The sequence below is a fragment of the Orbicella faveolata genome, unplaced genomic scaffold, assembly GCF_042242905.1.
Source record: "Orbicella faveolata isolate gen_17 unplaced genomic scaffold, um_ofav_v1 contig_14, whole genome shotgun sequence".
Taxonomy (NCBI): Eukaryota; Metazoa; Cnidaria; class Anthozoa; order Scleractinia; family Merulinidae; genus Orbicella; species Orbicella faveolata.
In genome coordinates this window covers 23,346,516-23,362,596 of record NW_028301541.1, presented here as the reverse complement: position 1 = coordinate 23,362,596, position 16,081 = coordinate 23,346,516, and the positions used below count along the sequence as shown (strand labels likewise).

Here is a 16,081-nt window from a genome sequence, read left to right as displayed (position 1 = left end):
TGTCTCTAAGACATACTCAGACTCTTGAAAAGTCCAAACATTTTGCCACGCCCCGAGATCTAATTAGTTCAGCGACGGGTAAAAGAAACTGAGGTAAAGAAAGACCCCCTGTCCAACCCCTCTCTCAGGCTCAGCCCCCACCAAAAAAGAAGAGAAAGAGAGAAAAAACAACAAAAAACAAAAACAAAACGTTAAAGAACAGGAAACGGGCTTGTAGCGCGAGCAATAACGAACATTAAGATTGTAACTCTGGTGAAGGTGGACAGCAGCCACCGAAAATTTAGGCGGGGGGGCGGGGTGCAGAAATCGAGCCTTCCGAAAATTCAGAACAGAAATTAATACAGACATAAACTTTATTAATGTCTTAACATTAATAATGACATTAATAATAATAAAAGTAAAAAAATACAGATCGGATTGTAGAAATCTTTCCTAGCGCACGCTCAATTTGAATCGGCATGTACGAGACAACATCATCAAACCGTCACAAACGCCAAAGATGCATTTGGTTGGAAGTTCACCACGGAAACGATCAGTTGTGTTCAGTTCGTTTGCTGCATGTACACCAGACAGAATTCACATTTAATACGTTATTCACTTGGTCATGGTAAGGTACAGTTATTCATTCTGTCCATTGATGATGACTCGGGACATTCAAAAAGGCGCCATTCAGGGTGGCGCCAAACTAAGGTGGGTGTCGTTTTCCAAAACAAAAGTTAAGTAACAGTTTCGAAACTTTCATCTGTAGAGAGAGTACCGAGAGCAGAATATCCACTCATGTTAAGTCTTAAAATCCACTTTTATTTGTGGGTGATGTCGTCCGTCTGTATCTCTGTTGTAAGTTTTAAGATAAGTTGTCACTGGCGAATATGTTAACTCTCAAACGCAAACTCTTAGTTTCTGCAACTTGTACTGATTTTCTTCGCGCTACAGAACGGAGCTATGCGCATCTAGTCAGGTATATTGATCTACCACTTTTTTTTTCCTCTAGTCATGCTTCAAATATCACGTATGTCCGCCTTGCTTTACGAAGCTCCGTGATCCCGAAGTGCCGAGTGGACGACTGTACACGGGCTACCGAATTGTTCATCTTTTTATAGTGGTTTCCTAATGCCTGTCATGAAATAGCCAATCACAACAAACGCAACTAACACATTGAGTCAATTAGAACTTGAAGCAATCACATACATCCCGTGCCAAGCGCGGGAAACACGCACTAGTCAAGTGATGCGTTCACGCTTGGTTTTGATTTTGTTCCCGATTGGTTGAAGGAACAGCGCGTTTACTCTGATTGGTCAGAGCTTTTTCCAATCTTTCTTTTCAGCTTCAGAAGGTGTATATCTGGACTGTGGTAGACTGGGTCTTGTTGTTCCTCTGGGATTTCGTCCACTGTAAAGTGCTCTCTCACAAGCTGATAAATAAAAAGAAAAAAAAAACTGATATGTTTTCCGTAAAGTATATGAACAAAGAATGGCTGAGATTGGATTATTGTTTGAGGACATAAGTGTAATCTAAATATCTGATACATGTGGTCTGGTTCTAGACTATTGTCTGTCTGAATTCTGCTGAGTTTCAGTTGTCTCTAATTATCGCTTACTGCTGAGAGAGATGTCGGAATCAAGCTGTCCATGTAGCACCTCTTTTGGGAGTAAGATAACAAAGTAAAAGGCTCAAATTTAAGCCACATACTGGAAACAAAAACGGTTATGAGAGGAAAAGATTGCATGGAGACGGATTATAAATGGCCTGCTTGATAAATCTACGCTAAATCTTTTAAGATGCATTCGGTATAGCGCCTAGTTGTGAGACGAACGTGAAACAAACGTGACAACAAACATGACAAAAGCAAGTTATAGTCAAACCAAGTGAAGCGTACCCCTCGAGATTACATTAATGAATTGATTAATTGAATATTGAACCAGCTACTCGTTTCAAGAATACAATAATGAATTGATTATTTTAATATTGAACTCGCTAATCATTTCAAAAATCAATATTAAATTGTTTTTTTTTTCAACATTAAACCCATTAGCCGTAATCCTGGAATGACTAGTGGGTTCAATATTCAAATAATCAATTCATTTAGGTAATCTTGAGGGGTATGCTTCACTTGGTTTGACTATAACAAGCTACAATGTGTAGTGAAATGACTTTACCTGATGGAACTTTTTCTCCAGCATTGGTTTATTGCCAGTTGTTCGTTCCTCGTAGCTTATTAACACAGTTGTATTGACATCACTCAGATCACAAAGGGTCGCCACAAGAGGTTCTAAGGACTTGAACAATTAAACTACTTAATCAACCAAACTACGCAATACGCACAGATATATGTCGAGTGTCTGTGTAATAAAACATCGTACAAAGACCTTAACCTGGATAAAAACAATTGATACAGCTGCAATTTTGAAGTTTGCCCATATCCGGTAGTGATTTTACATGTTTTCCTTTCACAACAAGATTTGGCGTTGCCAAAGTCTTGACATCACATCTGCTGGAATTTTTTTTTTCTTTGCATCACTAATTCTCGTCATTATTTTACTACATCTTGCGCTATTTAGAACTATCAGTTATAACAACATATAATTCATGGAACCTTGTCAAAACATTTCTGTAGCCTATGAAAAGGCTCTTGATTGGGTGACAAAAGAGGAGAGTGGAGCAAACCAAGCAAGCCAAGAGCAGTCTGGTAAGTAAAAATGGCTCAGCTTGCTTTGCTCCCTAATTTTTTCAAGCTCATTGACTCACTAAGCTTTAATACCAGTTTTTTTTCCACCCTTGCATGAAGCCTGTTCGCAGTGTACAGTTTCTACGTCATTTTTTTTTTCAAGAGAATTATATGTTAAGACCTAAATCTTGGCCAAAGCTTTTTCTAAGCTATTTTTATGTGCTTTGTTTTTCAACATTAATGTTATATTCCTGTCAACTTTCTCACCTCTTCATAATAAATGCAATCAGCAACTAAAAGTAGATCTGGAGAAGGCTGAAAAGCAGACACATCTTGTCCCCTACAATACAAAATAACAGAATTTTACTTGCAAATCAGATTTGAGCTGCACAGTTACTTTGATACACTTAGGCTTAATTGACAAGACCATTGTGATAAAAATTGCAAATTTTATAATAATAGATTGAAATGTCTACCAAATTGTATGAGGGTATTTTTCATTTTGGGAGTTGCAAAGCTTGTAGGATTGCGATTAGGATGGTTGAATGAGGGTGGGGTTCATTTCATTTTTACATTTGGTTGACTCCAAGGCTGCTCCGCCATTACGGTTGTACTGTAGTCTTTGTGTCACGCTGGCTTGAAAAACATTTTTAATGACAAAAAATATTATTGTAAAAAGTCTGTCACAATGGATTGCAAATTATGGATTGCATGGGAAACATACAGATACCATACATACCACTTTAATGACTTTGCCACAAAAGTTCCAGTTATCATATTTTGATTGATATTGCTGTTTAATTCAATGAGAGGTACAACTTCTGGTAAGTCAGTACAGTACACACATGCACTGAAATGAAATAATAATTACACTAATGATGCTATAACTGACAATAAATGAACTGAACACCCACACATTTAATTTGTTCAAGTGTTCAAAGTTGACTCACAGAGTAGACTTCTGGGGATAAATTCATAAAGACCTTTTTACAAAAAGATGTCGTGTAGGTATTGTTGCAATGAAATACAAAGAGCTTTGCGAGTCTGGCCCCAGAATTATTTCCACCATCATCTATCTAAACTGGACACCTCTCTAAAGCAATAAACTCTCTTTATGAAGCACCTTAAGGTAACTCTTTACAACAGCCACTTTTCTAAAGTGCACAGTACAACAATAGACAAACCCTTAATGGGGTCTCCTTTACAAGGCAGACACTTGTGTGTGTTGGACTTATTGACACAAGTCCACCCCAGTTTCCTTTTGTATTTTCTGTTTATTTAAATGATAGTAGTGCCAAATGTCATAAAAGAAAGAGTTCTACACCATTTTAAAAGAGTTCATCCTGGTTGCTACGCTGAGTTGAAAGTTTTGTTCTGGTAGGAAAAATCAAACTTTTGTCATGTGAACGATGATCGACCCCTTTATTTTGTTATGAAATCACTATCCTGGTATGCTACATGCACAAGGGGTAGCGCATGAGTAAGTTGTCGTCATTATGGCACCAAAATGGTGTTGTTAGAGGCCTGTGGTGATGTTGGATGCGGGATGAAGAAAATCGAGATCTGATGTATTTAATACAATAAACATGCACTTTACCCACAAGACGCAGCCATAAGTCCAACTACTCCAGTGCCAGCACCAAGCTCAATAACGCGCTTGTTTTGAAGTAGTTCTTTCGAGCAGTGCAAGTGTCGTGTCTGTAAATATTTTGCCAGAACTAGGGCAGCGTCCCAAACAACACAACTCTCATCACCTACTTCAGCTTGCTTTATCCTAAGAATTCCGTTTTGACAATCAATTTCTCTCTCAAATGTGCGATCAGAAAAGTTCGCGACTTCAGCCGCCATATTGAAATTTGGGCAGCAACCGCTGGCCATGCGAACTCACGACTAAACACAAAAAAGACTGGATCTTGTTTTACTGGGTCACACAAAGGCCTGCATCCATGGGTCATGCACTGGTCTTCGTAGCAGTATTTGGCTAGTCACGCAACACTCTTCCTTACAAAGAGTCGAGTGGCCTCAAAGGAGGCATTACGAGGTCACTTGAACGGAAATTTGCACGGAAATTTAATACATGTGGCAAGTTGACACCAATTCGACGAGTTTCTGGATTAAAGTTTGTTCACGCTGAGGCATCTGATCACAAAAGACGGTTTGAGATCCTCGCCTTTCCAGCGTACAGTAGAACCCTGCCTTATAATTACAGTCACCTCCTTATTACAACCACTTTTCTGTCCCGGCGAAAAGCCCATACATTTTCTTATAAGAAAAACCCGCTAATGCGGCCACCCCGTTAATACGGCCAACGGCCACATTCTGAAATCCCAACCTGTATAATCTTTTATAATTTTATCCTGTTTATACAGCTACTCAAACTAATAATGTTCATCTTCCTATTGCTGATATTTTATGTACTGATACAAGTTTCAATTTTCTTAAAATTATATCTGCACTCCGGATGCTTATTAGAGAACAGTTGTATTTAGAAGTGCAATTGTGATAGATCTGTGAAGACGTCAATTTAGACCAGTCATGAAATTTGACCCTACCAAGATAATACGGCGATCCCGTTACTACGGCCAAATTTTCATGGCAGGTTGGTGACTGTATTAATGGGGGTTCACTTCACTAAGTTCATAAAACATCAAGCAAAATGAAAATTATTTTATTAAAATTACAATGCATTGCAAGGTGAACTCGTATGGTAGCTGAAATCTGGCTTCTCTGAGAACTGTCTTATCGGCTTACACAAAACTAATGAGATATTAAGCTTGAAATACTCGACAATTCACATTTCGGAAAATTTGATGGTACAATGAGACACCAAGGCCTTGCTAGTGAACAATTTATTGCTGTCACCAATCTTCCTAGAGATCAGTGACAAAGCAATTAGATATGGATCACACGGTTACCATTGTCATTTGTGCAAGTGCATATCACACGATGTCAACATAAAAAAAGCTTGTAGAATTGGTTCCAAGAATTTTGATTCGGTACCAGGGCGGATCTCTTGGCTCGCCTGTTTAAATTTATAATTTTGCTTTAAAGAACTCATACGCTAATCATCATCATCATCATCATTAGCGCATCGGAAAAGTTTATTACAATAACTATTTGATTTTGTTTCCAGTAGAAATTCTGTACAGATTTAAGGGTTCCTATATTAAATCACAGTTCTCCGCCATGTTCGTGTGGAAGGGTGGAGTCGCCGACATTCCTACAAGCAGCGGGTGTTTTAAATTCCATAAGGTATTCACATCTGCTCGGTTCTGAGACCTGAAACAGCTCGTTCGTTGAGCCACAGCGAAGGTTTATCTGCAAAGGAGAGGATGATAATATAATTCAATGAATTTGGAGGGTGTTTGGCCGAGCATGGAGGGAAGATTTCGCGACAAGGATGTCATGTCTGCGAAGAACGCTATACTCTACATGCTTCGTGTTCTGCCAGAAGAAAAACCAAGGAACCATTTTTTCTTCCTTTATTCATCTATAGCGATTCTTGACATTCTTAAGTTCACGTTCCCAAACACACATAACTTCTGCGAGAATGTTAACATAAGATGAAACGCGCAGGTCCTATTTGCCGTCCTTTTGTTCGGCGCTTTTTCGCGCATTAATAACGACTCAAACAAGCGAATAATTTATTAAAGATTAAAGATCTCGCGCACTTAGACCTTGTAAGTACCTGGTATTATGACTTTCGAAGGGTGTGCGTTCTTTTCTCGATAACTGAATAAAAATATAACGCAACTTCCGCGACGACTTAAAAAAAACCCAGCAAGAACAAAAGCAGCTCGTAGCCATGTATGTTTCCAGCTTACCACAGCGGATCTGCTAGGTCCGTTCCAACAGCCTTGTCCTCCAGAATACTTCATACGACTGTACTTGTTTGGATCTCCTGTCCATTCGCCCCATGTGCTAAAATACAGATAACATGAGACAACTCTGATAAGGACGACTGCAATCTTTTTTATTTGCTATTGATATTACGATGCTTACTCGTAGTCAGGGTTCATTTAAGTGTGTTACAATTTCTTCCATTCTAACTAGAGGGATTTTTTTAAAGGCCTTTACAAGAATTTTGACTGTGATTTATAAATGCATACGCCCTCCAGTATAAAAATAGCGTTCTGGTTAGCGTGATGTTCTCCGTATTTGAGCACAGGTCAGTGCCACTAGTCTCACAATACTTCTAGTCTGCGGTACACGCGTAAACGGGAAAAGAAGTAGGGGAGGCGAAAGATGCGAGGAAGAACGGGAAGGAACCCTCGCCCCCTACTTCTACACTATCTCCGTTGTCCCTCCCTCTGATCTCTCTCCCGTTTTACGTCTTCTACGCAAGGTACGATGTTTCTATGCTCAAGGAGAATGATTTAGTAACAGCGATCACGAACTGTTCTTCGGGGGGGGGGGGGGGGGAGAGGAGAGGGGAGGGTTCCTCAGATGTAACACTCCCAATCGCTTCACGCTATGGACACTGGGATATGATCCAGTCGTACATTTTCAAGTCACTCTGGTTTGAATGGAGAGGTAACTATTTTTACTGCTGTACAAATCACTCACCCTAGTGAAGTTTCTGAGCCTCCATCCTTAGGTTGCTGAGAAGCTTTGTCAAACGGACAAAGTTTGTACAAATACCTGTAAATAGGAAAGCCAAATAGACTTGTTATCACATGGACCTTGCTGCTTATATAGATTGGTGCCCGTCAAAGATGTAATCTTCCTCTGTACTTGTTCGGGTGAAACTTAGCTATATATATGACCTGTCATAGTATTATTTATGGGAGGCGCGGTGGCCTTGTGGTTAGTGCGCTCGACTCCGGAGCGAACGGTCCGGGTCGGAGCCCTGGCCGGGGACATTGTGTTGTGTTCTTGGGCAAGACACTCCCACAGCGCCTCTCTCCAACCAGGTGTATAAATGGGTATCGGCGGATTTCACGCTGGGGGGTAACCCTGCGATGGACTAGTATCCCATCCAGGGGGGAGTAGAAATGCTCCTGGTTGCTTCATGCTATTGAAACCGGGGTAAGCTCCGGCCTGATGAGCCACTTGGTTCGTATGCAGACTACCTTTACCTTCATAGTATTATTTACTCACTCTCTATCTGTGTACTCATAACATTGTCCTTGAAGCGGAGAAAACTCTTCCTCTTGACCAAGATTTAGGTTCAGCAATCTCTCAAGGTCACTGAAAGAAGCAAGCAAATCATACGATCGACAACATTACTGAGCCGTTTTTTTTGTTTTTCCTTTCATCAAGATGACGATTTAGAACAGCACTTTAAAACTAAATTATCAAACCTGATTTCTCTTTCTGTGTCCCGTGAAGCAGTTTCTGCATCATCGAATTCTTTCCTGGCATCGTTAGCAACTTAAAGAGAGATATCAAAACATTTCTTTACACAACGTAACCCAGGGGGTCTTTGCACAATAAGCGGACCACACAGTGTTGTGTAGTCCATAATCCTTGTCCACAGCACAAATTGCACATATTTGCGCTAATACCTTGACTTACCAGTAATTTTCGCTTTTGTATCCTCATCATAATCAGGCATCTTCAAATCATCTTTATTATCTGTAACAGTAGCGTGGGCAGTGAAGTCAGTAAAACCTATCTTAAATAGGTTCGATTAAGACTAGGAAACAGTAATAGTGATACATGTAATTCATTCAACGCCGTGACACATGGAGTGGTTGCCCATTCTCCCGAACCGGGGGCTCATGATAAAGTGCTCGACAAGTAGTGCGTTGAGCAAGTGAGCCTTTATTTCTTAGCATGAGGCAGTAAAAGAGATCGATCAGATCATTTTTCAAGGTATTGACAAACAATTAGTACAAGAATAATAAAAGAGCGCTCAGTTTTAACTTAGTGGAGCAATAACCCTAATTTCAACCATTTAGATTTATCAGTTTATTCAACCTGACTGACCCTCTGAAGCTTCAGCAGCTCTGTTCTCAGCCTCTTGTTTAAATTCATCTGAGGGCTCGTCTCCTTCATCTTCATCCTCATCCTCCTCCTCCTCATCATCATCACCAGGTACCTCAGGCAGATCCTCGTCATCCAAATTATCGTCAATTGGAGGAGGAACAGGGGGTGGCTCAGTTGCAGCAGTTGCAGCTAATAATAAAAATCTCATTAGTGATGATGTCCAAAATTCTCAATTCCATCTTGAACACATTACAACTAGGTGGGTTATGAGAATGAAGACCAGGTTGTTTCACATCTTCATGGTTGCCATCCATGAAAAAAAAAAATGTCTACGAGAAGACAATTCAGACTCAACTTTAATAACTGACTGAGCAAATATAACCATTTCTTTTTTAATTTCTTTTAGAAAAAAGAAATTTTGGAGTATTATAGGCCCCCAGTGTCTGCAAAAGACTAGCATTTCACACTCTCTAGATGCAGTATGTGCCCATTAAACTAGCTAAATTATTTATACTGGCCCAAAAAATACTGTTAATCAAAAAGCTGCAGCAATACTTTCCCCTGACTTTGGTAAGGTATTATGAAGCTCCCGACTGGGTGCAAAATTCTGTGAAAAACAGACTGAAATTTTCTTGACTTTTAGAGATTGAACCAATTTCTATATATGTATGAACTGTATTAAAGTTACTGATAAACAGGGCTTGAAAAAAACTTGGATTCCACCTTGCATTTGGGACATTCTGGGCCAGACTTAGTTTGCTCTTTTAATGATTTAGTTGGCAGATGACTTGCCTGATCTCTTGCCCATTGGGCAAGTGAGAATGAAAAGGCACTTGCCCAGAAGGAAAATCTACTTGTCTGGGACAATGGGACAACAATTTTTTCCAGCCCCAATAATTTAATTTAATGCCAAGTTTACACAGACCTTCTGTTGGTTTATCTTCCCCTTCAGTTGTTGCTGATTCATCAACTGGTGGAGGTTCAGGCTAGAATAAAAAAGCAAAATAAACAATAAACAGTTCATATTTAGAATAATGTTTCTGTGTCTGTTGATTAATGATAATGCTTAATGCATCTATGACACAACAACTGTCATCTAGAACATTTTGAACCAATACAAAATGACCTAAAATGTCAGACAAAAATAATATTAGAATTCTTACTGTACTATACAGTGTAATAAGGGCATTTTATGGAAGTAACTCAAGAGTCTACACAAACCTGCTTATGAAGGTATTTGTCTTTGAAGGTGCTCCATAATCCTGAGAAAAAATCTTCAAACTCGGATTCCTCATATCCACCAAGCAACTCCTGACAATATAATTATAATGAAATTATAATGAGAAATATGCAGTGAAAAAGCTAAAGGGAGAACTCCCATACAAAAAAGACCAGGGTGCTCATTGGAAATTTTGAAATGAACCCTTAAGAGGCACCAAGATCCTGTTTTGTGGGTGTGGCTTGAAATCATTTTCACTCCTACGAGGTACCAATTCTAAAACAACACATTATCTCCTGTCATATTTTTTCAGCTCGATACCCTAAAAGGTACTGCAATAGCTCCCGCTGTGGACCTTTTCAGGCTGAACACCCTAAGAGGTACTAAAATCACATTTTTAACCCCAAAAAGGTGTGACGAGCACCCCAAGTCCTTTTTACATGGGAGTCCCCCTCTGGGGGAAAAAGCTACACGGAGTAAATCATAGGCTGATCTAGGGGGAGGGGTAACAGACTTCTACGTTAAGCATTCTGTAAATGATTTGCACTAACCCTAGCTTCATCTTCATTGTACTTCTTGTCCAAAAGTTCAGTATCAACAATTTCTTGTAATGTAACACTGCAGGGAAATAAGTCGAGTTAAATTCCATTAAACAGCGATTTGAGAAAGTGCTGCAGTAGACCAGAATAATGCAAATAATGCAAATGCAAAGTTGTTCTAGTTGTAGGAAAAAAAAGCACAAGCTATGCAACAACAAGTCAAAGTCAGTAAGATCACTAAATGTGTTGTAGTTTGGAACAAACAAAAAACATGTAAGTGGAGTTTTGAAACCACTAGAGAAACAGGTGGATAAGACAGGGCAGAGTAAGTAGACATGAAGAACACAAAAATAAAACAATGTTCTTGTTTGTTACCGTCCATTTTCGTCAGTATCTAGAGCTTTGAATGCCGTCTCTGCCGATGCTCTGTCCCTTTCTGCCAAAAGTTTGGCTTTAGTTTCTGTACATGAACACAAAAAGGAAAATTATCATTAACATTGCTTAAACATTCAGACATATCATCATATGATCCCAAACTCTGACTAATAACTACAGGTATGGACAATTAGGAAGTGTTCCAAGTACAGTAATTCTAATTTTTCAATGTCGTGTGAGACCAAAGCAAGAGATTTTAGAGACCAAAACTGATTGCATGATCCCTTTGAAGTTTTAGTCTTCTCCAAATTAATCATGATCTTGATATCATGAATGCCATGTTCAACTATTTCTTACCTTCCCATTCCTTTTCATGTTTGTCCTTGGCTTCTTTTTCAATTGCTTCAACATCCTCTTTTTTAGCTGTGGGAAGAAACATTCAAGCATACCTCAAAGATGATTTCCAGTCCCTACTGTGCACTCTCTCTGCACTGTTTACCTTTTTTGTTTCGATTCAAGTAAGATGTCATAAAATGTAACATTTTGCAACCACTTACATGACGTAAATTGAAAGTTTCATGTCAACCATCATTATGGAGACAAAGCTTTATGCTTCGCTCTTTCTGATATCACTGGATGAAACAGCTCCGTAGTAGTAAAAATTAAAGACACTGTTGGACAGAGAATCTAAAATGCCTCAAAGATAAGGTATGTGGTGTGTAATGAACAACCTCCATTCCCATTCCATTGAGTGAGACTCATAAACATTTGGGTTCTGAGGCTGTGCAGTACAGACTGGAAATCATCTTTAATGTTTAGTCAAGGATATATAGTGACATCTGTGATAGGCTTTGCAAATGTCAGATTTTAAGTGTGATATCATAAACTTTGATACCTTTCAAGTTTTCCATAACAGCTTTCTTTTCTTCCAACTGTTTCTTCAATTCTTCAAGCTTTTGCTAAATAAATGATATGCAACATCTTAGTCAACTTAACAAACAAACCCGGAAACATTAAAACAATACCATAAATCTGTCAAAATATTGCATCTCGTACAGACTTACCTTCCTTTCTTCTTTTTTCTCCTGACCTTGTCGGCTATAATCTTGCTTTATGGCAGCACCCTTAAAAAGAGGAAATACTGACATTGGCAACCAATGATTTGACAGAACTTGTTTATAATGACCATACTGATGAAGGAGCCTGGATTGGTCGCTTAAGAGGCTAGACTCGCTTACCTGTTTTTCCACCTCAGCCTCCTCTCTCTGTTTTTGGTACAGCTCCTTATAAAGTTCCCTGAAACATGCATCATAAAAATATCGTTAAACATGCACATTATATACCTGTGAACAATTGTATATAAATTAGAACCCAATAATTTATTTGTTAGTCTGTCCAACCTAATGAACAATCTGACAGACACACAGACAGACATACAGACAGACATTCACACAGACAGACACAGAAAGACAGACAGATTTCAGACAGACAGATAGATTTCAGACAGATAGACAGTCCAACCTAATGAACAATCTGACAGACACACAGACAGACAGACAGACAGACAGACATTCACACAGACAGCCACAGAAAGACAGACAGATTTCAGACTGACAGATTTCAGACAGACAGATTTCAGACAGACAGACAGACAGACAGTCCAACCTAATGAACAATCTGACAGACACACAGACAGACATTCAGACAGACATTCACACAGACAGACACAGAAAGACAGACAGATTTTAGATTACGTTTTGTTCCGGTATATTATTCTCTCTGCTCTCCTCCTACCAATCTCAATAGCCATAATTTTTTAACAATAATTTTCAATATACATGTACATGAAAACTATTTCAGCTACATGTAATTTGTTGTTGCCATGCAAACTTTCACTCAGGTAATATGTTTCACACTGAATGAATTGGTAACAGGCATATTGCTCTCCTTTCTCTTCTCGGCTCAAGTGAACAATCATTTTTGGCAAACTGAGTGCGATTCACAGAGAAAGGACCGTTTAACGTCACACAATAAAAGTAAAACCAGTAAAGTAATCTTTAACTCAACAAGACAGAATCAATGAGATTTTTTACTCTTACTTGCATGTGTTGGGACAGTTGGCTGCACTGTCATACTCATCACTACCATCACAGCAATCTACATCGCAACAAAATGTTGTTTTGAATATCCACTCTCTCACTAGAACTAATACAATGTACATACACAAGCAACTGTAGACACAGCTCAAGTGAAAAAGGAATTAACTAATTGGCTTCAAAGTGAGCAGGCAAGCATTTTCTGTGCAGTTGAATGAACGTTGTAAAATTAATAATAATAATAATAATAATAATATAATAATAACAATTAACTCAAATATTTTTCTTATCGGTGTGCAGAGTTTTTTTTTTGAATATGTTAGAGTGGAGGGGGGGTGGGGGTGGGCCGAGGGTAAGAATTTGACAGAGATACTTTGAGTCTGTTTCTTTGTGTGTTAAATCAAAGGGCCAGTCGTGAATCCACATTTTTCGCGTTGATTATATCCTCACTATATCCCTCAAATATCAACAATGGAAATAATGCAAAGTTTGTAACTAAATGAAGAGAAAGTGGGAAATGTTAACTGCACAAATACTGTACACTACATACATTTAGATATGAAGAAAAAAATATATTATGTACATACCACATATACCATCATTGACTCTAGAAGAGGGAATATTCAAAGGTCTAAAACCAGCATTTGTACAATGATATTTTCCATCAGAGCAGGCTGATGTTCCTGAAAAAAAGTTATTAGCACAATGTACTGTTATTAGTACTAGCACATGTTTGTGGTTTAAATTAGGTACCTTTATATTGGACTATGAGCACAAGATAAGAGCATAAATACAGTTTTCAAATTTCAAACCAGTGACGTTTTCAGAGCCTTAGCCCTTCATGTTGGTTTTATGTGGAGATGGGTAATGTATGTGACATAACAATATGGAGTCTGCACAAACTAGAATACTGAAAGTTGTTCTTGTACTCGATCTCATACTCATATTCAAATCTGAAGTCCCCTATTATTGGACATCTTCCCCACTTCCTATTACAAGCTAATTTGTACACACTACCAGAAACAGTGCTAAATTCAAACATCTCATTTCATGGTTATTTTTTCTTACTTGTATCTTAATAACATGAACATCAGGCAATTTTGGGCAATTCTATAGTTTCTGCCTGAAATTGCCTCCCATCCACATTGATCTTTATGATAAGTAAGAAAATAAGAAAAGCAACTGTGAAAAGGACTATCAACAAGAAATGTCAATATTGAGAGTACTTACAAGTGTTTTAAGTATACCATTTTGTGGCTTTAATCAAAAAATAAATCAAATTTGATTATCCCTCATTTTCATTTATTAGGTTTATATGATTCTATAATATAAAGAGTTAAGAAAAGTTGTTGATTAGTGGTTAATTTCAAACACAGTACCTGGTTCATCAGTACCATCAGCGCAATCACAATAATCATCATTTACGCTACTAAAAGGAACAGAGAGGGAGCCATCTAAACAAGTGAAGTCTTTAGCAGGATCATAAAATGGTAACACTGCAAAAGCAAAACAAAAATGTTATTAGGCTGTGAATGATCATAACTATTCAGCTACTCGCTCTTATTAATATCTCAGATGTGTACGTAAGTAAAGGTCGGCACACACAAGGGCACTACTCCCTGCAACTAGTCCTTGCAACAAGTTCCATCACGTGAGCTACCCATTTTTGCCACAAAATCCAATCGCAGGGACTAAAATTTTGGTCCCTTTGACTAGTCCCACAAATTCAAACTGGTTTGAATTTTTGGGACAAGTCCCTGCGACTTGATCTTCAAAACACTTTGTGTTAACTGTTTGTGGGACAAGTCCTTGCGACCACTCCCTTCATATAAACTCCGCAGGGGACTAGTTGCAAGGACTAGTTCCCTAATTTATGGTAAGGGTAGTACCTTATACCTTAAAGTCATGCAGTAAACACTCCACTTCTAAGTTTCTGAGACAGATTGGTCTGATCAAGGGAACTCATCATTTTAAAAAAAGATGCCAAAAAGACATCAGATTTTTTTAGCTGTAAGGGACCAATCATTATTATATATTTTCATTACATTATTATATAACTTCAAATCTGTTGGTATTTTTTTCTAGGATTACCCCTGGTCATATGTTTGATATTTTTTTGGGAGAGCAGGGATTAAAGCAATTTCCAAATAAAAATTCCTTCACAGTAAAAACTACTGAGGAAAAAATGTGCAAGGGGAGCCATGGGGAAAAAATTGAGCAAGTGATTTCTACTATCAAGGTCCTGTGTATTATTTTAAAAAATTTCTTGCACAAGCTATTGCCCACCGAAGAACCATGCACAACCTGAAAGTGAGAAAAAAAAATTCATGCCTCCCTACCACCCCCCCCCCCCCTGAGGAACTTTTACATCACAGTGTTAAAATACATGTAACTGCACTGCACCAGGGGTAGCAGGAGAGTGACACTCCCAGGTGATCATGAAAGTAGTGAAGATGTTTGTCTGTAGTGGGCAATTTTTTACAACAAAATTATTCATGCCTGATTGGTCTGGGCCAATTTTCTTTCTTTGCATACTACCCTTAATGACAACTTGACAGCTGAAAATGATGGTATAGCACCCCGAACACTCTAACTGATGACATAATCTGCAATCATTAGAACCCTTTGCGATACAGCAAAGATCCCTGACCCTTTTGATAGGGATTTCTGGGTCTAATGCTAATTTAACTGAGCTGAGGATTTAATACATGCAGGTGAAGTGTTTGTAAAGTGACCGGGTAATCTGCAAGAAATCTAAGCTGAGCTTTATAATGCACAGCTACATGTGTCTGCATGTTTCTGTTAGATCAAGATTATCTCTAACAGATCTAAAATTGAACAATTCGATACTTGAAAGATCACAATTATTCATGTCATTTCATAAGCAAAACAAATCCCGTCAAAAATTACGGTAAACAATGTAAATTAAGTATCTATGTAAAATTATTAAAATGTCCGGTGACGTCTGAAAATTCCTCTCCATCTTCGATATTGACGCACCAAAAATTGAACGCACAAATTTAACGGAAAAAAATGTAATGAGAAGAGAATTACTTACTAGTAACTGCAACTCCCCTAATGCTTGACGCGGAAGCAACATATGAGCTAAAAAGACGAAGCAGAAGAAAAACTAAAGAAAAATATTTTACACGAGACATGCACTGAAAGGCCGCCATGTTGAATACACGTGTCGTCTGACCAGGAGACTAGGGATAGCCTCGTTTCTGAACTTGACCGCGGAGAACTGGTAATATGT

General features: G+C 38.4%; 2 protein-coding genes across 3 annotated transcripts; both read right to left on the bottom strand.

The window, feature by feature from the left end:
* Positions 1–335: 335 nt before the first annotated feature.
* Positions 336–5,227, bottom strand: LOC110046146 (protein N-lysine methyltransferase METTL21D-like). 2 transcript variants are annotated; one of them, XM_020751821.2, is made up of 5 exons: positions 4,263–5,227; positions 3,405–3,515; positions 2,933–3,005; positions 2,157–2,276; positions 336–1,411 (listed from the first exon to the last, which is right to left on the bottom strand). In XM_020751821.2, exons 1-5 carry the CDS (start codon positions 4,541–4,543, stop codon positions 1,283–1,285), a joined length of 714 nt encoding a protein of 237 aa, XP_020607480.2. In that variant the 5' UTR covers positions 4,544–5,227; the 3' UTR covers positions 336–1,282. The 2 variants fall into 2 exon arrangements, with proteins under 2 accessions (XP_020607480.2, XP_020607482.2); XM_020751823.2 differs by having other exon boundaries at positions 3,405–3,458.
* An 85-nt stretch (positions 5,228–5,312) lies between these two features.
* On the bottom strand, positions 5,313–16,031 carry LOC110046169 (glucosidase 2 subunit beta-like). The gene is made up of 19 exons (XM_089287186.1): positions 15,884–16,031; positions 14,205–14,321; positions 13,413–13,508; positions 12,829–12,886; positions 11,968–12,025; positions 11,794–11,853; positions 11,625–11,688; positions 11,087–11,152; positions 10,730–10,814; positions 10,367–10,433; positions 9,818–9,907; positions 9,522–9,582; positions 8,597–8,785; positions 8,183–8,242; positions 7,969–8,038; positions 7,766–7,855; positions 7,232–7,306; positions 6,490–6,586; positions 5,313–5,983 (listed from the first exon to the last, which is right to left on the bottom strand). Exons 1-19 carry the CDS (start codon positions 15,999–16,001, stop codon positions 5,837–5,839), a joined length of 1,668 nt encoding a protein of 555 aa, XP_089143312.1. The 5' UTR covers positions 16,002–16,031; the 3' UTR covers positions 5,313–5,836.
* Between the last annotated feature and the right edge of the window lie 50 nt (positions 16,032–16,081).

Coding starts and splice junctions, on each gene's coding strand:
- LOC110046146 (XM_020751821.2), bottom strand. CDS start 4,543: ATGGCCAGCGGTTGCTGCCCAAATTTCAATATGGCGGCTGAAGTCGCG. Junction 3,516..4,262: donor CTTATGGCTGCGTCTTGTGG/GTAAAGTGCATG, acceptor ATTTCATTTCAG/TGCATGTGTGTACTGTACTG. Junction 2,277..2,932: donor ATTGCATTTATTATGAAGAG/GTGAGAAAGTTG, acceptor TAATTGTTCAAG/TCCTTAGAACCTCTTGTGGC.
- LOC110046169 (XM_089287186.1), bottom strand. CDS start 16,001: ATGGCGGCCTTTCAGTGCATGTCTCGTGTAAAATATTTTTCTTTAGTT. Junction 10,815..11,086: donor ACATGAAAAGGAATGGGAAG/GTAAGAAATAGT, acceptor GTTCATGTACAG/AAACTAAAGCCAAACTTTTG. Junction 7,307..7,765: donor TATGAGTACACAGATAGAGA/GTGAGTAAATAA, acceptor TCCTATTTACAG/GTATTTGTACAAACTTTGTC.